This window comes from Apium graveolens, chromosome 9 (genome assembly GCF_009905375.1).
Source record: "Apium graveolens cultivar Ventura chromosome 9, ASM990537v1, whole genome shotgun sequence".
Classification (NCBI taxonomy): domain Eukaryota; kingdom Viridiplantae; phylum Streptophyta; class Magnoliopsida; order Apiales; family Apiaceae; genus Apium; species Apium graveolens.
This window is the reverse complement of record NC_133655.1, coordinates 117,791,848-117,815,654: the sequence shown is the minus strand read 5'-3', so window position 1 is coordinate 117,815,654 and position 23,807 is coordinate 117,791,848. Positions and strand designations below refer to the sequence as shown.

Sequence of the window (23,807 nt, the reverse complement as noted above, 5' to 3'; positions counted from 1 at the left end):
GCGTCAAAATAAGTCGCAGCTCTTTCGAGAATAAAGTTTCAGTTGGTCGTGGGTCAGAATAAGTCGTAGATCTTTCGAGAATAAATTTCAGTTGGCAGAGACTCGGGCTGATAACGTGTTATAAACCTTAACTGAAAATATTAGTTATGTTTAATGTAGAGAAAGTATAGGAGAATAGAAGATGGAGAGAAAGTTGTGTTTCATTTCATTAGCTAAATGAACTATTTATAGTAGTTGGTTTACAAGTCTTACTAAGTAAGTTATTTAAATCTTCTTCATTAAATATTACAAATCTTCCTCGATAAGTTTTACAAGTCTTCCTCGATAAGTTTTACAAGTCTTCCTCGGTAAAATTTGAGAGACTTCCTCGATACGATTTGCAAATCGCTTTATTTTTATTCAAATATTTTAACATATGTAATATTATAAGATGAGTCAATTATTAAAATCCAGTTATCTAAAATGGCGGTTGTTGTCCGTTGCTCCTCCATTCTTCCCCGTCCTAATTCTGCCACTTCTTCCCGGAGAGCCGACCACCCTCCTCTGAAAACCCATTTCTCCGGTAAACAAATGCTCATTTATTTTTTTCTCATTCCTATTATTCATTCAAAGTTAAAGAATCTTTATATATTTAAGTAAAGTTTACTTTAGCTCTTCTTGTGTAAGTTCAGGTTAATTGTATTCATATTGTTGTTGCTGTTACATAATCAAGATATTAGCTTCTTTTTGCTATTTCATTTTATATTTGTTAACCTATTTAGTTCATTTCAATACTAAAATCAAACTGAGTTTAGTATTAGTAGCCTTAAAATATGTTAACATTATTTTATCTTTTAGAAACAAGATTGATCTGGAGTTTTAAGGTGTAGTTGATCTGTAGTGTGTAGTTGTGGCACTGAAACTAGTATTCGATAATTGTGTTTATACTTTAGTTGAACGATTTAAGTACAAAGCTTGGTGAATTTAGTTAAGCAGACTCGCAGTCATTAGCGCCAAGTATTGAATGAACTACAGTGATCATCTAGACGTGTAATCTACTTACTCTAAAACTCCTTGTGCTATTGTGTTGCAGGTTAGTACCATGGGAGATAAGTAGTATGCTCCTTTTATTTGATTAGCAAATAGCACGATGTTTAAAGAAATAACGATATTCACCATTTTAAGAGAATTTGACAAAGAGAATGTAGTTTTATTTCATAATATGTTTTGGTACTAGGAGTCTATGATTATATTTCAAATGATGGATTTGGTCCAAATGACATGTTTCCATATTTATAAAATTTTAATGTTAGTTAATTCCATGGTATTTAGAAATAAACCCAACTTGGAATGTTTGAAATGATATCTCACAATCCATTTCATATAAAACCTTCATTTGATATTCCATGTTTCCAAACACAGGCTCAAGAAATTTGACATAGTGAGATGATGACTTGAGTTTGTGAAAGCTAGAATTTTAAGCATACACTTAATACCATAAGCCGAGGGGGTGCTGGGAGCGCGGGTTGAGCCACCGAACAGGGCCCCCGAAAATACAGGGCCCAAATGTTGAAGACTTTATATTTATATTTACGAATAAAAATATTACAATAAAGGCTAAATGGACCTTTTTAGATGGCAAGCAAATGTGGGATTATGGATGAAGTGGATGTCAAAAGTGTTTCAGAGGGATTTTGTTAAAAAATATCCGAGAAGAACTTCTCTTAGTAAGAAGGGCCTCTATTTTTGACTCAATTATCAAAATATATATATATATATATATATATATTTCCTGTTGACATGTTTGATAATTCATTTTATTTGTCGAATTGTATCTCATTAAAATTTTCAGTTGAAGTAAAAATCAGGGGCCCAATTTTGTGATTTCGCATAGGGCCCCCGAATATTTTACCCCGGCCCTGACCATAAGAAACTAAAACTACAAATGGAGATGCATTAACATAGAGGGATAGGTTTTATCTATGAACAAATGTTATGTCAGACATTTGCATCGCTAATTTACGTACTATCTATGAGTTTTATTTCATGACAAGGGTTCCGAAAAATCTTTATGATTTTGGGTATGAGAAAAAATGGTTGATATATCAAAACATGAAAGCTCATCTATTCCATTTCATCGTACCCTACTTTTTACTTTGTAAAAAATATTTGCTGCAACTAGGGTAGACTTTGTGCAAGTTATATAACTATCTTTGTGTTGCAAAATGACTCTTATATGATCACATTTTTAAATATCAGGTCAGGTGGTTTCTCTTCTGTTAAAAATCAGAAAGGTTATACTTCCTTCCGTAAGTGATTCTGATGGACCATTACACTCTCATAAAGCAGGTTGCAAACTTTTGAATCTGCAGAAAGATTATATTGAACAGTACTCCCTTAAACCAACATGTTTGGTTGGTCGTAATCAGAATCATGCTGGTACTGTTATTGAACACGTTTCCCCACATCAGGTACAATGGTGGTTCACCCCACAACAATTTTGGGATTAACTCATGTTCTCTATTGGTTTCAGTTGTATGACTTTTCTTCTTATGAAAAGTGAATTGATACTAAAAGTAAAGAATTAACTCACAGTTTAAGTAAAGCTCATAAAATTTCTTGGATTAGTGAATATTTTCTTTTCGTACAAAAAATCTAGCTAAAATAAAATATAAAAAAATACAACAAAATCTTAGCCCTGAAAATTATGAGTCTTATTGAATGCTTTTTTCCTTTTTCCTTAAAATCGTTTTAAGATTATGAGTACTGACATCAGAATTGTCTTTTAATGTATTTCTGCTGGTCTAAATCTTGATGTTATTTTTTTAATATATTTTGAGTATATGTTATATTTTATTAATCTCATGAATATCAAGTGTCTGTCATATCAGTTGGATAACTATACGTTCAATATACATATATGGGATCTTAATTATGCATTTTAGCAATTTCACAATTAATGGTAACAAAATGTCTCAGATTTGTAACTTTATTTACAATTCAATCTTTTTTTATGATTGAAAACTATTTTAGTCTTAATTTGACATTGCTACTTCGTTGCTCTGCCAGATACCGTCCTCCTCGTTGGCACTAATTATTGTCAATGCCTTGATGTTCTATACTCCACTTCAAGTCCTGGCCGAAACATGTGAAAGTGATAGATCTGTCCTTGAGATGCCAGTACTGCTATTTGTAGCACTTGTAGGAGCCACTGTTGGAGGTAATGTACCACTAGATTATGCTGATTTCGTTTTCCACAGTTTTTTGCTTGTTGAATGTTTACTAAGATACTGCACCCAAATATGGGATATTGTTATTATTCAGTTGCACTGTTCACCAAAAAACACCTATTCCAGCAATTGCCTTGAGAGCACAATCTTTTTTCATTTTTTAATAAAAAAGGCTTTACAAACCATGTTCCATAATTGATTTTTTCTTCTTTTTTCAAATAACCAGCAAATTTATAGGGAGTTCTAGTCATAACCGTGTTCGTGAGAATTGGAAGTAAATTCATCCAAGACACTTTCTCCATTGCGCATGACCTGTAGTTCAAAAATTGTTGTTTGAGTTGTCAAATAAATATAATATCAGTCTTGATTTCGTGTCAATTAATCTTTCTTCTTTTTACTTATGAAAGTAGTCATTAGGTCATGGTATATTAATGTACTTTTTTTTCTCCTCAAGGTCTCATTCGTATCAGACAGTTCAATTCTTTAGTAACATTCTCAATGGTTAAGTTAGTGGTTTGCATGTCTCAGGCTTACTTGCAAGACAGAGAAAGGGAGAACTGAATCGCCTTAATGAACAGCTTCGCCAGATAAATGCAGCTTTAAGAAGGCAAGCCAAAATTGAGTCTTACGCACCTGCTCTGAGTTATGCTCCAGTCGGTACTAGGATAGCAGAGAGCGAAGTTATCATTGATCCCAGGAAGCATGACTTGATTTCTCACCTGAAAAATGGAAAGTATTATTTAAGAAACCAAGATCCGGAAAAGGCATTTGTGGAGTTTAAGACAGCCCTTGAACTTGCTCAGAGTCTCAAGGATCCAGTAGAGGAGAAAAAGGCTGCTAGAGGCTTAGGTTTGTCCATCTCAGTTTCTATATTCTAAGAAAAAAATTAATCATCAATTTATCATCATGTAGTTTAAAGACAGAAAGGTAGAGTAAGAATTACATGACTTGATGAATGATATTAACTTGATGATATGTTTGGATCTCTTGAAAGCAAGGGAAATGAAATAAATTTATTTGATCAGTACAAGGGGCCAAAAACTCCTACCGGAGGTGTGTCCTAACCTCTTTTAATACAAAGAATTATGTAGCAAGTTCCGGTGTATGCATCAAGATATAATTCCGAGTTCTCAATCTGAATTGAAATGTCTTGCAAAATTTGCATTATGTGCTGACTGTTATACTGTATCCTTATCATCTGGTATATATAAATGTACAAAGTTTAAACTCAAACGAGGAGCTCTAATTTATAATTTTCTTATGTGTCCTATTTTAGGAGCATCATTGCAAAGGCAAGGAAAATACAGAGAGGCCATTAAATACCACTCTATGGTTCTAGCAACTTCAGAAAGAGAAAAAGAAGATTCTGGAAACACGGAAGCTTATGGAGCAATAGCTGATTGTTATACTGAACTTGGTGATTTAGAGCGAGCTGGTTCATATTATGATCAATATATTGCAAGGTTAGAGAGTGATTGACATGTACTTTCTTGGAGGAATTCGTGTTTTTGGTTGTCAGTGGTTTGTGGGAATTTTTGTAGATGTAATAGCTTGACTCGTTGAGAAAGATTTTACCGGATCAATTTGTGCTACCATTAGCTATTCAGTAATAATTGAATGCTCATTAGTTGAAGTGGCAACCAAAGCAGCAATTCCTCATTCGCTTGTTGTGCCTTAATCATGATCAGATATTGGAGATATAATGTATTCTACAATTTTGTAATTTGAATGGCTTATACTATGTTGTAGAGGTGGATCTTGTTGGCCTCGGGCAGAGAGGAAGAGCTAATTTAGTTGGCGGTATGTATTGTTAATTGCAGATGAATTTGTAACGCACATTTTTTAATGATTAAACACGTTCACTCCCCTGACCTTGTCTTTGACAAGTATTTGAGTCCTCCAACCAACTAGGCTTTCATTAACAGGGAAAGGGACACACCGACACCTGGTTATTGGGACTAGATTCGTAAGTTTGTCACAGCATACATTCAACAAATTGTTCTTCAGAGGGCGAAATTTGTAACATCATTAGTAAATGAATGTGTATATCGAACAAATCTCTTGGCACAACGCATAGGAAGGTACCGTAACAATCAAGTCCTGTTATCTCTATCTAGCATTGATCTACAAGTTAAGATCAAACAGTTCCTTTGCAGATGGCTTGTGCAGTTGATATGGCCCTCTTGCACTAGCCCTGCCTTTTCTTTTCGACAAGAACCTATGCAGTGACGCTCTTCTTGCAATTGGCAGATCCAACCCCACTGCCTGCTTCATTTCGTTCTGGGATTGAGCTGAACCACTGTTGGAGGCAAAGGGCTTCCAGTTTCCATTATTTTCGACGGCTTTGCTTGTGTTAACATATGATGGCGCAACAGACTTGCTTGCTAATTGCATCAGTTCTTTGGCTTTTACACCAGAAAAATCATCAAACACCAAAACTTGTCCCGCGTAGATTATAGTCATTTGGCCTTTTTGAAGCTCCCTGAAGCAATTATACGCAAAAATTCATTAGGAATACAAACTAAACAGCTTAATAATAAAAAAATTATAATAACAGTTAAATATGAATTAAAATTCCATCTTTAAAAAACGCTCTTGATGATCATCTACTCCAATTTGGCTTTTCAAAAGTTTTCAAAACTTATAAGTTACGAGTACAAATAATTTATAACTTATAAGTTACAAGGTATTGAACTACGCTTCTGACAACTTAAATCTTGAACAAGAAAAGTGAGGAAAAACAACAAACCTGGAGCTGGTGATTCTAATGGCATCTGGCATAGTAGCATACTGAGGAAAAAGATTCATGGGCTTGACATCATTCTCAACCGATACATCTCCATTGATCCCTATATTAAGATCTCGCAAACTACCCTTCTCTTTAACATAATGGCTGAGCAGATTAACAGTCCGAGCAAACTTAGACGACTTTTCCGGCGAAATTCTCGACATGTTGACGCCTAAATTCTCTGTTGATGACTGTGTTTCAATTTTGTACAAGTGATTCTGAATAAATGGATAGCAAGTAGGTATATATATATATATATATAACTAAAAGTAACGTGTATAGAATGGATAAATATATATAAAATAAGGATAGGAAGACAAGAATTTAGCATGTGTTTTTAAAGGCTCTTGTGTTTCGGTGGGTCTAACCGACATGCTTTCTTTTTTGACCTTTTGTAACTACTACTACTGCTGTACAGTACTACTACGGAGTCGCCTCCTGTTACTCATTTTCTTAATATTGTTTCTTAACACGTGTTAATTGCCCCCCCCCCCAACCCAACTAACAAAACAAACTAAATTCACGCATATGAATTTCCATTTTTATAGTGTTTGCCGTAACAACTAAATCTCAAAATTTAGTTTACTTTAATTGAATCATACATTTTAATAGCTCTGGATTTTCTGTATATATAAAATAAATTTATAATTTTGAGTTATTAGTATGTGTTCATTATTCTACAAAATTTTATTAAAAGTTACAATGATTAGATCATATGCTTGCGTTTAATTATGAAATTTAGCACGTACGGGGTACAAAATTGGTATCTTAAAATTATTTTTAAAATTATTTTAAAGTAATGTTACATAAAACTGGGTATCAAAATTTTTTATGTTACAAAATATTTAATTAGCTCATATTTGTGTTAATGCATTTTCATCTTAAAAATTTGGCTGAGTTATAACACATTAAAATATGATTAATGTCATCTAATACCGGTACCCAATTTTGTATCTAATATATTAACACTAGCATTTTCCTTTTCCTTGGTATATAAAATATTTATAAATTAAATTTTAATACTCAAAAATTATAAAAATTAGGGCCCAATATTTTTATTTAATGTATAATTAGCCCCTTAATTTTAATTAGGAGTATTATTTTTACTACTATAAATAGCCTAATTTTTATTTAATTAATTATAATTAATCATTAAAATCTGCAAAATTACCAAAAATTCTCTGAAATCGGGTCGGGAAGAACAGGTTCGGGTCGAAGAATCAAGTCGTGATTTCTCACTGATTACAGTATCAAATCGTGTGATTCAAGTACTCAAATCGAAGGTTTTGATCCGTTCTTTCTGTTTCTTGCATCAATTTCACGTTTTATTGCATCGTTTTTGATTTTTGATTTCTAGGGTTTATGTTCGAATTAGGGCTTTTTGATTCTGGGGTTATTGTGATGTTTTGATGATTGATATAGCTTTGTTAGATGATTTACAGTCGATTCATGGTGTTTAATTGAACAAACGATGCTTGGATAATGATTCACGATTTCTAGGGTTTAGGTCGAATTTTCAAAACACAAATCGATGATTTCTGTGAATATTTGGTTCTTGTAATGTTAGGGCTTTGATTGTATATGTTCTTAGCTTCATTTTGCACTATATAACGTTTGATTTTATGTACGATTCTGCAAATTCGATTTTTGGCCGGAGTTTATGTCAATTTTGCCGGAGAAGTTGATTCAGGAGTTATTCTGTGATGTTTTGGCCGTGGTTGGATTGCTGTGTTGATTTGCAATGAAAAACACTCAAAAACAGCACCAAACGGTGTTGATTTGGGGCTGATCGGAGCTGGGCCGGACTCCGGGAACTCACCGGAATCTGGAAAAATTCCGGCGTGTTCTTGGTGACCCGGAATCCAACCCGTTTGACCCGTTCAGATTACCCGGTTTTGATCTGTTTTTGTCAGAAACCAATTTCTGACAACTGTTTCTGAAATTTTGATTTTTATTTTATTTTTATTAATTTTAAAAATCAGTTTTATTTATTTTGTAAATTGATTGATTAATTATTTAATTAATTAATTTATATTATAAATAATTCTGAATTATTTTCTAAAAATCAGATTGAATTATTTTCTTAATTATTTATTATTTATTTATTACTTATTAATTACTTAAAAGTGATTAATTATTTTGATAATTAATCAAATAATTTTCAGTAAATCATAATAAATTCATTTTAATTTCAAAAATTATAGAAAAATTATTTTTAATTCTGATTTTCTTAAATAATGATTTAAAAATTATTTTTGGGTTTTAAAAATTAGTAATAATTATTTATAATGATTAATAAATGGAATTATCAGTATTTAATTAATAATAATTCAACCGTTAGTCCGTTTTGCGTGAAACGAAAGCCTGTTACCTCAGAAAAATGAATCCTTTTCATTAAAAATAATATCAAAGCTTAATTTCTTTTAGAAGTTAGTTGATTTTGTGACTTGTTTGATTATCAGTCAAGTTACGTGCCGAGACGAGTCCGAAAAATTCCGGAAAAATGGGAAACGAGTCAGATAACGATCAGTTGAGCGATCAACGAGTCGATTTTAGTTTTAAAAATTATTTTAACCATAAAAATGATTATGTGCTTATGTGCTTATGTGTATTACGTGGTTAATCGAGTCTTACTTGCTTATATGTAATACATGAGTCAATCATAAGCGCATGGGTAGATGTTAGGATCAGTTTGAAGTCGATTCAAGATGCAAATAAAGTACGACGTGACTTAACCAGTCTGTTTTGCCAACAGAAGCTAAGCCAGCCAGGCTAGTTGAGTCGGTAATAGTCCAAGGTGATAGAAATAAGTGATTCAATTGCAGTAAGTCGCGCAGAAGGCAAGTTTTTCCTCTATTCTACTTTCAGAATAGTGATATTGATTCAAATATTTATCACATTTACATTCTCTTGATTATTGTTCTTGATCACTAATATACAATCCCTATTCCTTTGTTCGTATTTCATTTCAATTCTTGATTTCTCCGTTTCTTTTGATTCTTGATTCATATTCTGTTGGTAACACATGGAGATTGATATATTCTAGTGTTTGGAATATATCAAAGCATACCGATTGTCCCGGTTGCTAGGCGATGGACTGGATAATGATATTTTGGGATTGAATGTGTCTTAATCCTGAGGACCGGGATGACTGGTGCCTCAACGTGGGCCGTAGTGCCTGGGTACCCGACTGGATCTATATATTGAGATATGGATCTGCATTATATTCTGACTGATCAACAGAATATAGATGCGAACTTGTGTCCAGTTTAGTTTATTTGTACTCGCCAATAATGGCCTTCTTTCTATTCTCGTGAGGTTATATCTTGGCAGATATACCTGGGATGGCGGATTCATTTAAAATGCTTTAACACTGTTTATATGTTTGTGGACTTGTTGAGCAACTTTTGGCTCACCCCTTTTGTTGTTATTCACCTTATTGTTTCCAGTTAAGAAGGAATATGAAACCAATCAGGACTCGAGTGGTAAAGAAGCGAGTCAAGCCTCGGGATCCTCTTATACCCAAGGTGTTGATCCCAATCCAGGAAGAAAGCTTTGAGTTGCCCGAGCAGGTGGAGTGTTGATAGATAGTAGGTGTGTGTGTTTGAATAAAAGTTGAACTTAGCTTAAAATGAATTAAACAATGGTTTGTAATAAAGAGAGTTGGTGAGACTTTGAATGTTGGTTTGTAATAAAAGTAGTTAGTGGTTCTTGTTTTCATACTTCAACCTAAAATGATCCTGGTTAGTGTTAAAGGGGTTTAATTTCATTTCTTTATTAATTGTTAATCAAATTGTACAGGTTTGGTGATTAGCTAGTAACCCCCAGACTTATGCCCCGGGTCTGGAGGGCGTTACAGGTTTGGCATCAGAGCTGTAGGTTTGTTCCCTGAAAACAAGAACATTAGGATTAAGATAGGATAAGGAGATCACATAAGATAGGGATAGTCAAATTAGGATGAATAGTGCTAGGATTTAGGTCAGATTAGAATAGGGAAATAATCTTAGGATTGTTAATGACCTTTTCTTTTCTTTGGTATATTATCAGATGACATCTTCTGGTTATTCTGCATCTTCCGAGAGGACAGTCACTGGGCCAGTAACACCAGCCATACCTCCAGTATCTGAGCATATGTTTCCTCCTCTACCACCTCCACCACCATTGCCACAGGAGCCGGTACCACCAGTACAGGAGATAGTGCATGATCCCATAGAGATGTTTGATCCATTTGAGTTTTTTGAGCCGATGGTTCCTTTACCTATTGAGCACCAGTTTATACTAGGTATTGAGCAGGAGTTACCACCACCACCATTGTTACCTCCTATACCAGTGCATGCCCCGGAGCCGGACATAGTTCAGATGATTCCAGTAGAGGGGATGGGAGAGCATGATGTGGATCTGCAGTTAGGTTTACCCCAACAGGGTGCAGGTATTCCGAGGGTTCCTTCTCAGGAGTCAGTAGGTCAGGTTGCTCAGCCGCATATGGTACCATACCATGAGTATAGAGTTATGAGGGATGATGTGGAGTATTGGTGGGCACATTGTCGGGAGATTATGCATCTGTTTGATCAGAGGGACAGAGGACCGTTAGCGGCCCTACAGCCGGATTATTATATGAGACAACGATTACAGTCAGTATTGATGAGTGCTACTTGGGAGCTGGATGAGTTGACTCATGATGGACCTCCTTCTTTTGCAGAGTTCTACAGGGTTTTTCGCTTGGCACAGACTTTGGTCCAGGCACTTAGAGAGGAGCTTAGGCGTATTCCGCCTGGGTTCTGAGAGGGTTTGAGACGGTGACTCCAGAGTGCATGTGTATATAGAGGCAGCATAGTATAACCTAGTGAGTAGTGTGTATGTGTGTATCAGTAGTTTAACTTGTAGTAGTAGTTTAACTTGTAGCGATAGAGTGACTTGTAGCCGTAGTGATGACCAGTAGCCCGAGACTTTTTGTATCAAGCATTTACACCTGAAGCTGGTGTCACATATATATAAGATGAACTTTTTCAAATTTTTTTTTTATTTAAATTTCAGTCTTTACAGTTTTATAGCATTTACTTTCACTTTACAGTTTTTCATATTATAATTCCTGTTGAAAAAAAAAAAACAATTATTTTATTTAACTGTTTACATTTCCAGTCTGTACACTCAACAACTGTTTTCTTTAAATAAACCATGTTATGAATACAGAATAAATTGTTTTCCATACATATTGTCGATTGTTTATTAAACTGTTAAATAAATATCACCTGTTTTATTATCAGAAGAAGATGGCACCAAAAAGAAAGACTAGGGCTGAGACCTCTAACAGCAATTCTGAAAATCAGACTAATGAGACCATGAACCAAATGTTCCATCTGATGCAACAACAGATGGTAATGATGCAGCAGCAGATGCAGCATCAGCAACAGCAGATACAACAACAAATGTTAAAACAGCCACCTCGTCCTGAGCTTCAATTACCACCAGTATTACCTGTTGTTACTTTTAAGCAGTTTCAGTCAGTTAAACCTCCAGAGTTTGAAGGGACTACTGATCCTATTAAAGCTACCACCTGGTTAAAAGAAGTAGAGAAAGCGTTTGCACTAGTGAAGGTAGGTGAGGACCAGAAGACTGATTTTGCTAGTTACTTATTGAAAGGAGAGGCGAATTATTGGTGGGAATCTAAAAAGGCCTTAGAGGGTGAAGAAGTTATTGCATGGGATAGGTTTAAAGAGTTGTTTTTAGAAAAGCATTTTCCTCGCTATGTGAAGAATCAAATGCAGATTAAGTTTCTGGAACTGAAGCAGGGAAATATGTCTGTGGCAGAATATGAAGCCGAATTTACTGAGTTGGCTAGGTTTGTTCCAGAACAGGTTGACACTGAAGAAAAACTAGTTCAAAGGTTTCAAGAAGGATTACGACCATGGATTCGTGGCCAAGTTGCAGTTTTCGAATTAACGACGTTTACCGCCGTAGTTCAGAAAGCTTTAATTATAGAAGGGGAAAGTGAAAGATCTCAGCAAGACAAGGGACAGGGAAGTTTCCCAGATCGCTCCAGCAGAAAGCCGGGATTCTAAGCCCGGGCAAATTTGAATTTTAAAAGGATAGGACAAGGTTCACAGAAGGCAGGTAATCGTTTCCAAACCTCCAGTCAGCAGGGAATGGTCAGAGTTCCAGTGCCGTACTGCAAGACATGTAATCGAAAGCATACCAGTGTATGTATCAAAAGGGATGTAACGTGTTATCGGTGTAAGCAGAAAGGGCATTATTCTAACGAATGTCCAACAGGTAGAACAGCAGAGATGACTTGTTTCCAGTGTGGAAAGAAAGGGCATATCGCCAGAAATTGCAAAGGATCAGCTATGGAAGCCAGTGTTCCGAGAATGTTAGCATTACCTCCGCCGCCGCCTAATCAACCCAAAGCAAGAACTTTTAACATGACCATGAAAGAAGCGGTGCAGAGTCCGAGTGTTATTGCAGGTACACTTTTGGTGAATTCTGTAATTTCAAAAGTATTAATTGATTCTGGAGCTACTCGTTCATTTGTTTCTGAAGAATTTCTTGGTAAGTTATATTGTGAAATCGAATGGTTGGGCGAAACGTTAATTATAAAATTAGCGAATGACGACCAAGTTCCGGTAGATCGAGTATGTCCTGCGTGTGATATAGAAATAGCCGGACATCATTTTTCGATAGATTTAATTCCTTTTAAACTAGGAGAATTCGATATTATCTTGGGAATGGATTGGTTAGCATGTCATAACGCTCAGATGGATTGCGCGAATAAGAGAGTCAAATTGCGAACTGCGGAGAATGCAACAGTAATATTCAAAGGCGAAAAACAGCAGAAGAAATTTCTTACTGTGATGCAGACTAAACGATTGCTTCGACAAGGATGTGAGGCATACATAGCTTACGTGTTAGATACCGAAAGAGGAAGTCCTAGAATAGAAGATATTCCAATTGTGTGCAAGTTTCCAGACGTCTTTCCAGATGAGCTTCCAGGGTTACCACCAGATCGAGAAATTGAGTTCATAATTGATCTAGCACCAGGTACAGAACGAGTTTCGAAAGCTCCATATCGGATGGCTCCAGTCGAAATGAAGGAATTATCAACGCAACTGCAAAATCTTCTAGACCGAGGCATCATACGACCTAGTGTATCCCCATGGGGTGCACCGGTGTTATTTGTGAAGAAGAAGGACGGCATCATGCGATTATGCATTGACTATAGGGAATTGAATAAACTCACTATCAAGAACAAGTATCCTTTACCGAGAATCGACGATTTGTTCGATTAGCTAAAAGGAGCAGCATGGTTTTCAAAGATAGATTTGCGATCAGACTATCATCAATTGAAGATTAAAGCTGAAGATATTCTAAAGACTACGTTTCGTACAAGATATGGGCATTACGAGTTTTTGGTAATGGCATTCGGTCTGACAAACGCGCCAGCAGCATTCATGGATTTGATGAACAGAGTATTCAAGAAATATTTGGATAAAGTCGTGATTGTATTCATTGATGACATCTTGATTTATTCCAAGTCAGAAGAAGAGCATGCAGAACACTTGAGAATAACTTTGGAAATTCTGAGGAAAGAGCAACTATACGCAAAATTTTCGAAATGTGAATTCTGGTTAAGAGAAGTACAATTTCTAGGGCATATTATCAGTAGAGAAGGCATCCAAGTCGATCCAACAAAGATTGAAGCTGTGTTAAATTGGGAAAGACCAAGGACGCCGACAGAAGTTCGAAGTTTCTTGGGATTGGCAGGATATTATCGAAGGTTTGTCAAAGATTTTGTGAAAATAGCAACGCCGCTGACCAAGTTAACTCGAAAAAGTGAAAAGTTTGAATGGAGTGATAAGTGTGAAGAAAGTTTTCAAGAGCTGAAAAATCGGTTAGTAACCGCACCAGTACTTGTATTGCCAGACGAGCTAGGAAATTTCGTCATTTTCAGCGATGCTTCATATCGCGGGTTAGGATGTGTACTGATGTACCACGTAACGTCATCGCATATGCTTCGAGACAACTTAAACCTCATGAACAAAAATATCCCACTCATGATCTGGAATTGGCAGCGATCGTATTTGCGTTGAAGCTTTGGAGACATTATCTCTACGGTGAAAAATGTGAAATTTACACAGATCATAAAAGTCTAAAGTATATCTTTACGCAAAAGGAGCTGAACATGCGACAACGTCGATGGCTGGAATTGATAAAGGATTACGAAGTCACGATTAGTTATCATCCAGGAAAAGCAAATGTTGTAGCAGATGCGCTGAGCAGGAAAGAAAGATTGAATCGGTTAACTTCGTGTGAAGACTTAATCAAGGAATTCGACAAATTGGAAATTGAGATTCGTATTTCCAATGAATCTACAGAAGTTATCTACATTATGACTTTCCAACCGGAATTGTTAGAAAAGATTCGCCGCTGTCAGAATGAAGTGATGAGTCAAGATGACGACCTGACGGGAGAAGAAATCACAACTCAGAAAGATAATGAAGGAATTTTACGCTTTGCGTCGAGAATCTGGATCCCTAACGTAGTAGAATTAAAAGAAGAAATAATGCGAGATGCGCACAATTCGAAGTATTCCATTCATCCAGGAAGTACAAAAATGTATCGTGATCTGAAAGAAAACTTCTGGTGGCCGAACATGAAGAAGGAAATAACTGAATGGATAAGTAAGTGCTACACATGCCAGCGAGTTAAAGCGGAACATCAACGTCCGAGTGGATTATTGCAACCATTAGACATTCCAGAATGGAAATGGGAACATCTAGCGATGGATTTTGTGGTAGGACTACCAAGGACAAAGGCAAATCATGATGCGATATGGGTAATCATTGACAGACTCACGAAGTCGGCACATTTTCTACCAATCAATGAAAGATTTTCACTCGACAAGCTAGTACACATATATCTCAAAGAAATTGTGATGCGACATGGAGTTCCAGTCTCTATCATGTCTGATCGAGATCCTCGTTTCAACTCAAGATTTTGGAGACAATTTCAAGAATGTGTTGGAACTAAATTGAACATGAGTACCGCTTATCATCCGCAAACCGACGGGCAAAGTGAAAGAACTATCCAAACGATTGAAGACATGCTACGAGTTTGTGCGATAGATTTTGAAGGCAGTTGGGATAAACATCTACCCCTAGTGGAATTTTCTTATAATAACAGTTATCACGCCAGCATTGGAATGCCACCGTATGAAGTATTGTACGGGAGAAAATGCAGATCACCAGTATATTGGGATGAAGTTGGAGAACGCAAAATTTTGGGTCCAGAACTAATTCAACAGATGAAAGAAAAGATTGAACTCATTCGAAAACGACTCGATGCAGCGCAAAACAGGCAACGCAAATATGCAGATCAAGCCAGGAAAGATATAGACTATCAGGAAGGAGAAAACGTACTACTCAAAATATCGCCATGGAAAGGATTAACCAGATTTAGCAATAAGGGTAAATTGAAACCACGTTACGTTGGACCGTTTGAAATTTTGAAGAAAGTGGGAAAAGTTGCATACGAATTAGCTTTACCGCCTCATATGCAGGATATTCACAATGTGTTTCACGTGTCCATGCTTAAGCGATATAATCCTGATTCTAGGCATGTAATCGAGTATGAGCCGATAGAAATCCAACCTGATTTGTCTTTTATAGAATAGCCGGTAAGAATTTTAGATCGGTGAGAGAAAATGTTGAGAAATAAGTCTGTATATTTAGTGCGAGTGTTGTGGAGAAATCCTATGGTTGAAGAATCAACCTGGGAACTCGAAAGTGAAATATTAGAGAAATACCCTCATTTGTTTTCATAGAAGATTCTGAGGACAGAATCCTTTTAAGGGGGGAAGGATGTAACGACTGGGAACTTTACGTTTATATTATATCATGATTATAATAAAATATGTGAATTAATGTGTCATTTATGTGTGATTATCTGATAAACCCTAACTGTTACGTGATACGTGTATTCCACGTCATTTCTGTATTTTAAGGTATTTTTTAGATATTTTATTATGCATTTATAGGTTTTATTTCAAACGTTTTATGACCCAAACGATGATTTTAAAGCCAGTATTTCAAATAAAATAATGGGCCTTATTTTTCATCAAATGGCTTTTACAATCGCCTTGTTCTGAACATCTAGATAATTTATAAATTTTCTCGTTTTGCGAAAATATGATTTTTCCGGGCCCCATTGGGTGTCAAAACCCCCACAAAAATCACATTTTTATTTTTATAAAATTATAGGACTTTCATTTATATTATTTCTTTGCATTTTTGCATTTTTCACAATTTTTGGGAATTTTTGGCATATATATTGCATATATAAAATATTTATAAATTAAATTTTAATACTCAAAAATTATAAAAATTAGGGCCCAATATTTTTATTTAATGTATAATTAGCCCCTTAATTTTAATTAGGAGTATTATTTTTACTACTATAAATAGCCTAATTTTTATTTAATTAATTATAATTAATCATTAAAATCTGCAAAATTACCAAAAATTCTCTGAAATCGGGTCGGGAAGAACAGGTTCGGGTCGAAGAATCAAGTCGTGATTTCTCACTGATTACAGTATCAATTGGTGTGATTCAAGTACTCAAATCGAAGGTTTTGATCCGTTCTTTCTGTTTCTTGCATCAATTTCACGTTTTATTGCATCGTTTTTGATTTTTGATTTCTAGGGTTTATGTTCGAATTAGGGCTTTTTGATTCTGGGGTTATTGTGATGTTTTGATGATTGATATAGCTTTGTTAGATGATTTACAGTCAATTCATGGTGTTTAATTGAACAAATGATGCTTGGATAATGATTCACGATTGTAAGTCATATGTCATAGACCTATTTGTATATTCGAGGATTCAACTCAACTCAAATAAGAATGTAATAAGTAAATAGTGGATCTACCGTCAGAGAGATCTCGCAAAGTAATATCTGTCAAAGGATTCAGAGACAAGGTTCATCTACAGACTTGAGGAATTAATTCACTGGAAGAAGTTCAAGAAATTGATCATGCCTCAGTGATATAAGTCAAGATCGTGGATTTAATCAAGTGACAGAGATCTCGTCAGAGTATCAATTAATTACAAGAATTTAATCTGAAGAAAATCAAAGTGTCAGAGTCAAGACATGAAGAAACGTCACGGAAGTTAGTCACTCATGAACCAGACAGTACATCGAGTGTCAACGTTGAAGTGGTGGAATTGATTCATAATTTTCAGTGATTTTCAGAAGATTTGCAGAAGAATGGTTGCTGCTCAAGACTAGAATTAATTCTCTATTAATTAATTAAGTCATCTAATTTAATTAAGAAAATAAATTATATCTGCGAAGAATAATTTATTTATTAATTGAATTGATTGATTAATTAATTCTGAATTAATTCTAGGAATTTTAGGAATTTTCAGAAGCTTAATTGGATTAAATTCAAGGCTTAAATCAGCAAAACAAATGAAAATGAACTAGCATGACAATCTGGATTGTCATACCGATTGTCATGCTAGGCCATTTTCCATTGTCATACCGAAAGTTACTCTAGGAGGATGATTGTCTTGCTAGTTCATTCTGATTGTCATGCTAGTTCATTCTGATTGTCATGCTAGTTCATTCAGATTGTCTTGCTAGTTCATTCAATTGTCCTACCGAAAGTCTTGCCAGCTATAGGATTGTCATGCCAAGTCAATTCTATTGGTTTTGTTGATTTAAATAGAAGCAGAGAAGCAGCATATCTTTTTAATCATTAATACACACAAGTCAAGAACAGAGCAGCCGCCTTGAAATATAACATTCTTCATCTGCAGAAATTCAAGATCAATTTCTAGTTTGTTAATGTTAAATCCAAACCACTAGAATTATTTATCTTGTTCTTGTGTAACAATCTAGCGGATCAAAATCCCTAGAACTTAATCTCAAATCGCGTTTAGCATTTGATTCTAATTATTACAAAAATAGAAAAAGTTCATGTCGAATTTATTCTAGATTTGTGATAATTGATTTGAGATTAATACCTTGTAATCGATACAGTTGTTGTAACACCTTTCAAGTTTAATAATATTTTTATTTAACTTGAATTTTGTTTCACATTTTTTATTCCGCATTTAATTCGATTATTCGGTACTGTTTGTATTCAACCCCCCCTTCTACAAACACATTGGGACCTAACAATTGGTATCAGAGCCTTCTGATTAACGAACAAATCAAGATCCTAGACTTTTGTGATTTTTCAACTCCTTGAATTTTTATTTATTCAAAAATTCATAATGACTTCACATAAAGTTGGAACCGTTAAAATTCCACAATTTGATAAAGAGAATTATATCATGTGGAAGAAGAAGATGCTATTATTTTTACAAGTTGCAAATCCCAAATATTCAAACTTGTTAAAGAAGGGTATAAAAACTCCGATGGTTATTGAACCGGAGGTAATAATAGATGGTGTGGTGACTACTGAAGCTAGAACCTATCCAAAAGAGCCTGAAGATTTTACTCCTGCTGAGAAGGAAGAAGCCTCCTTGGATGCCAGCCTTCAATTAATATTAATTGATTCCCTTGATCCCTTGATGAACAGACATGTGATGAACTGTAAAAATTCCAAACACATGTGGGAAACTATTGAGGTGATTAATGAAGGCACAGAGGAAGTTAGGGAGAACAAGTTGGAAATCCTAACCTCTGAATATGAACATTTCAAATCAAATCCAGGAGAAGGAATTACTGAAGTGTTTGAGAGGTACAATGCGTTGATCAACAACCTGAACATCAATGGAAAGTATTATTCAATCAGGGAGGTCAACAAAAAGTTCCTTTTAACACTGCCAGCTCATCTTGAACATAGAATCACTGCCATTAGAGAAGCTAGAGATCTGAGTGAGATTTCTTTGGACAGGCTCTATGGAGTGTTAAAAACTTATGAGTTGGAGCAGATTCAACAGAAGGAAGTCTACGGGAAGGATAGAATGGTCAGCACATCTACTGCACTTGTAGCTGAAGGTCAACAACAACAACAATCTCAACAGTTAGAAAGAATGGTACAGTTTTCCAAGGGTGAGGAAAATGAGTTAGTAGCAGAATATGATCCTCCTACTACAAATCAATCAAGTGATGATTTTTATTCCTTGGAAGAGCTGGAGCAATTGGAAGACGAGTCAATGGCCCAAATTGTCAAGAGATTCTCCCATGTCAGATTCAAGAGGAATCCCAAGCTTAAGTACAAGTCCAACTACAACAAATTCCAGAAAGGTGGATCTTCATCCTCTAACACCAGCAGTGGTGGATACAAAACAGGGATGGTTGATCGAAGCACCATTAGATGCTATAACTGCAATGAGTTGGGACACTTTGCCACAGAATGTAGGAAGCCAAAGCAAGTAAGAAAGAACTCTGAAAGGGCTTATCTGGCAAAGGGAAGAAGCTGGGATGATACTGACAGTGAAGATGAAGATGAAGGAAATCTTGCTCTTATGGCTATTGATGGAAAAGCTTCATCGTCAAGAATAGAGGTAAAACTTTCTGATGCTGAAATGGTTTATCATCTAAGAGGTAACTTAGATTGTGCACGTCGTGATAATGAACTGTTAAGTTTACAGATCACAGACCTTGAGAAAGAGGTCAATGAATTAAGACTTGTGCACATTAATCAAGACAAATTAAAAGAACAGGTATCTTTTCTAGAGAATAGAGTTGACTGTTATAGAAAACTCGAAACTATTCTCAAAGACAAGATCACCGGTCTTGAGACTAAGGTTAGAGCCTACTTCAATTCTTGTTCGAAGGCTAAAGAGTTCTACAGTAAGCAAGCTGTTAATCAAACATCTGGAATAGGTTATGATTACAATGCTGCTATTGGAGAATTAGGCATAAACTCCCCTCCCCATGTCTGTGCTAAAGGGAGGGAAGTACCACATGTGCTTAAGGGTGTTGATGAACCCCTCTATAAAGCATCAATTGCTGAACCATTTGATGCGACCTCTTCTGTTATTCAAGAAGAAATACGTGCTGAGGATCATGCTTATGAGAAGATTGTTTCCAAGTCAAGTGAGTCGAAAGTTCCAGTCAAAGTTGTGAAAGCAACTGAGACTAACTCAGACACACATGAGTTGGATAACAATAATGCCATGTCTACCATGCATAAATTGCCTGCTGTTAATCACTCTCATAAAGCATGTAGTGTTGCTAATTGTATGTCTTGTGCTTTTAATATGATGTATGCTTATTTTAATGGTAAGCATGTGTCTAATGATAAGAGTACTACTCGTCAGCATGTGAATAACAAGAAGCATGATAGGTCTAAGACTGCTAGTCCTTCTAAGGCTAGAAAGGAGACATTTGTGCCTAAGCTTAAACAGAAATTTGTTAAGGCTGTTTACAAGGTCAAATGTTCAGTCATTGAGGATGTTGAGATCGTTAAAATTAAAAATGTTGTTTTGCCTGACAAAGGACAATTCTACAAGTATGCCGGGCCCAACCAAGTTTGGGTTCCGAAGAAGGTCTAATCCATTTGAAGTGCAGGGCAGTATACAGGTGTAACCGGTAGTGTGGATTCTTGACAAGTGGATCATCAAGACTTATGACCGGAGATAGAGCCCTGCTATCAAATGTGGATTGAGAAAGCTGGCCCCCTGATTACCTTTGGAGATAACAGCAAAGGTTTATCTGAGGGATATGGCTGTTTATAAGCTGGGAATGTTATCATTGAAATTTTGTATATTGTGCTAGGTTATTATCAGGAAGCAGTATCTAACATATAGCACCAGTGACGAGACTTGAGAATATTACGATATATCAGGCACTTGCTGCACATTACACTTGGAATTGTACTCTAGTAAGATGTGTACAAGTGTACTCGTGGTTGGTGAGTTAAAAGAGGAAGTCAGTGCACCACAGTTCATGGACTTTGCAGCTGCAGATCTATTGGACTATGCAATCTCTTCTTCACAATCTCACTTCAGGTTGGTATGAACTAGTATATTGCTCAAGCAATCGTCAAGGACATGGTATGGCACTCTAACTGCAGTTACAATTTTATATGAATAAGTAGAGTCGTCATATTTATAACTCTCTTATCACTAAGCACTATCATATTGTTTTATATGTGCAGTGGTATATTAATTATGCAACATAACAATTAGTATCTAAAGTACTTGACAAGTATCGGTCAATGATATCTTGTTAACATTATGTTGCAGATATTTGTAAGCTTTTGACATGAATGAGAATTACTTAGACTTTACCCTAAGTGATCAATGTTTTATCAAAAACTCATTCATATTGAAAAACAAAATCAAACTTCTTTCTACATTAGTGATTTCTTATTTCATGTAAAATCTTTTAAAATCACTATTGTAAATCATTTTCTCTCTATTACCATATATTCTGTGTTACAGGTTCAGTCTCCAATGACTTTCTTTCATTGACAGTCATGAGGTTGAAAACCCACAACGTCTATCCCAGACTGTAAAGACAAACACAAAAAACAGAACCAACCAACACTCTCTTACCACTAAATATAGTATGAATGAGCGTGAGGGAGATAGTGCCTAGTGCACCACATAAGGAAGGTTCTGTAGTCAACCCAGTAGCTCTGTCTCATACATAGATGAGTAGTATTTAAACCGAGACAACTGCTAGCCCCCATACATCTTCTCAAAAAGATGTAATGGCTGAAAAGGCTCAAAAACAGTTACTAGATTCATTCTCTCAACAGGGTGAGTCTATTGAATTTTGCCTGTCGGCCAAGGTATCCGATGTAGTGTCACCACTTCAAACATAATCAATTCTTGATGCACAAGGAGAGGTTACACACACAAAGGATGAGTTGACGGAAACAAGAGTTTCGACCATTTTAAGGTCAGATTCGATTGTTCAAGGTTCGTTAGTGGACCAATTGCCTTTACAGGTGTTAGGAGAGGATACTGATCCAAAAGCCATATGTCAGTGGTCAGTATCTACCTCCCCAGGCTTAAATCCCCTGGATGCATCTGCGGATAGTGGATCTGACATAGGTGCAGATCGGCAACTTGTTGACAATGATTCAGATATTACCTGATAAGTCACAAGGAAATGTCTTCACAGACATTAGAAGGGAACTTTGATCCTTATGCTAAATTTGTTGGATCATTGTTTACCTTCCCAGAATTCAAATCTGGAACCCTAAAAGGGAAACTAGCAACTTGTAAATTATGACTCAGATTCATCTGACGAGTTTAACAAGGATGGGGATTTGTGAACTCCCATTGCACCACCTGTGACCTCCTTAAGGATGGCTAAGGTGATTTTCCTTGCAGGTACAGCTGGATTATGGAGCTATGAGAGAAGAGTGATACACTTGTGAGAATGAGTGTAAACACGAGTGGAGAGAAGAGTGAAACACATGTGAGGTACACTAAAACAGGATCACACACTCACAGTGAGGAAGAAAGAGAAACTACTTGTTATTTCTTTTCCAACCAAGTGAAATATGAGAACTCCTTCAGACGACGGCATACATTCCTTCACTAAGGGGGAGATAAAAGCTTAAGTAATAGTTTGGAGGATTCCTCAACTAAGGGGGAGAAATAGCAGGGAGGAAGAAAAAGATCATATGTACACTACACCACACCATTGTTGTTTGTAACTACGGATCCTATTGTACGGGAGAGGTGGTAAACACAAGGTGATTTCCTAGTAAGGGAAGAAGCTGTTAGGGGAGTACCATTGGTTTTTATCTGCGGATCCTATTGTACGGGAGATGTGGTAAAACGAAGGTGATCTTCTTTAATCAGTTGATTCTCATAGGGGGAGAAGCAAGAGATATGGGCTTCTCAACAGGAAATGTGGTTGTACAAATGAAGATGAAACTACTTGAAGATATGTTCAGTCTAGAGGAACATCTACTTGGAATCTGGAAAATGTTAAATCTCATCCAGAACTTTTCTACTATTTACTTTGCATGTATGTTTATATCTTTTTCTTATTTGTTAGTTGAGTTATCCTCTAGGTATTTGTGTGTCATTGTCTAACAAACAAATAGGGGGAGATTGTAAGTCATATGTCATAGACCTATTTGTATATTCGAGGATTCAACTCAACTCAAATAAGAATGTAATAAGTAAATAGTGGATCTACCGTCAGAGAGATCTCGCAAAGTAATATCTGTCAAAGGATTCAGAGACAAGGTTCATCTACAGACTTGAGGAATTAATTCACTGGAAGAAGTTCAAGAAATTGATCATGCCTCAGTGATATAAGTCAAGATCGTGGATTTAATCAAGTGACAGAGATCTCGTCAGAGTATCAATTAATTACAAGAATTTAATCTGAAGAAAATCAAAGTGTCAGAGTCAAGACATGAAGAAACGTCACGGAAGTTAGTCACTCATGAACCAGACAGTACATCGAGTGTCAACGTTGAAGTGGTGGAATTGATTCATAATTTTCAGTGATTTTCAGAAGATTTGCAGAAGAATGGTTGCTGCTCAAGACTAGAATTAATTCTCTATTAATTAATTAAGTCATCTAATTTAATTAAGAAAATAAATTATATCTGCGAAGAATAATTTATTTATTAATTGAATTGATTGATTAATTAATTCTGAATTAATTCTAGGAATTTTAGGAATTTTCAGAAGCTTAATTGGATTAAATTCAAGGCTTAAATCAGCAAAACAAATGAAAATGAACTAGCATGACAATCTGGATTGTCATACCGATTGTCATGCTAGGCCATTTTCCATTGTCATACCGAAAGTTACTCTAGGAGGATGATTGTCTTGCTAGTTCATTCTGATTGTCATGCTAGTTCATTCTGATTGTCATGCTAGT

At 35.7% G+C, this 23,807-nt stretch overlaps 2 protein-coding genes across 3 annotated transcripts; one reads left to right on the top strand and one right to left on the bottom strand.

Annotated features, from left to right (window-relative positions):
- Window positions 1–413: 413 nt before the first annotated feature.
- On the top strand, window positions 414–5,080 carry LOC141684498 (protein FLUORESCENT IN BLUE LIGHT, chloroplastic-like). Of its 2 annotated transcripts, none has more exons than XM_074489509.1 (5): window positions 414–562; window positions 2,239–2,450; window positions 3,049–3,199; window positions 3,738–4,058; window positions 4,486–5,080. In XM_074489509.1, exons 1-5 carry the CDS (start codon window positions 463–465, stop codon window positions 4,686–4,688), a joined length of 987 nt encoding a protein of 328 aa, XP_074345610.1. In that variant the 5' UTR covers window positions 414–462; the 3' UTR covers window positions 4,689–5,080. The 2 variants fall into 2 exon arrangements, with proteins under 2 accessions (XP_074345610.1, XP_074345611.1); XM_074489510.1 differs by having other exon boundaries at window positions 438–562; window positions 2,329–2,450.
- Window positions 5,081–5,141: 61 nt separating this feature from the next.
- Window positions 5,142–6,236, bottom strand: LOC141684499 (protein TIFY 10a-like). The gene is made up of 2 exons (XM_074489511.1): window positions 5,959–6,236; window positions 5,142–5,691 (listed from the first exon to the last, which is right to left on the bottom strand). Exons 1-2 carry the CDS (start codon window positions 6,159–6,161, stop codon window positions 5,334–5,336), a joined length of 561 nt encoding a protein of 186 aa, XP_074345612.1. The 5' UTR covers window positions 6,162–6,236; the 3' UTR covers window positions 5,142–5,333.
- Between the last annotated feature and the right edge of the window lie 17,571 nt (window positions 6,237–23,807).

Bases quoted from the DNA above. Each gene is read 5' to 3' on its own strand.
- LOC141684498 (XM_074489509.1), top strand. From the start codon at position 463: ATGGCGGTTGTTGTCCGTTGCTCCTCCATTCTTCCCCGTCCTAATTCT. The intron at 563-2,238 runs GTAAACAAATGC...TTTAAATATCAG, and splicing joins TCTGAAAACCCATTTCTCCG to GTCAGGTGGTTTCTCTTCTG. The intron at 2,451-3,048 runs GTACAATGGTGG...TTGCTCTGCCAG, and splicing joins AACACGTTTCCCCACATCAG to ATACCGTCCTCCTCGTTGGC.
- LOC141684499 (XM_074489511.1), bottom strand. From the start codon at position 6,161: ATGTCGAGAATTTCGCCGGAAAAGTCGTCTAAGTTTGCTCGGACTGTT. The intron at 5,692-5,958 runs GTTTGTTGTTTT...TAATTGCTTCAG, and splicing joins ATTAGAATCACCAGCTCCAG to GGAGCTTCAAAAAGGCCAAA.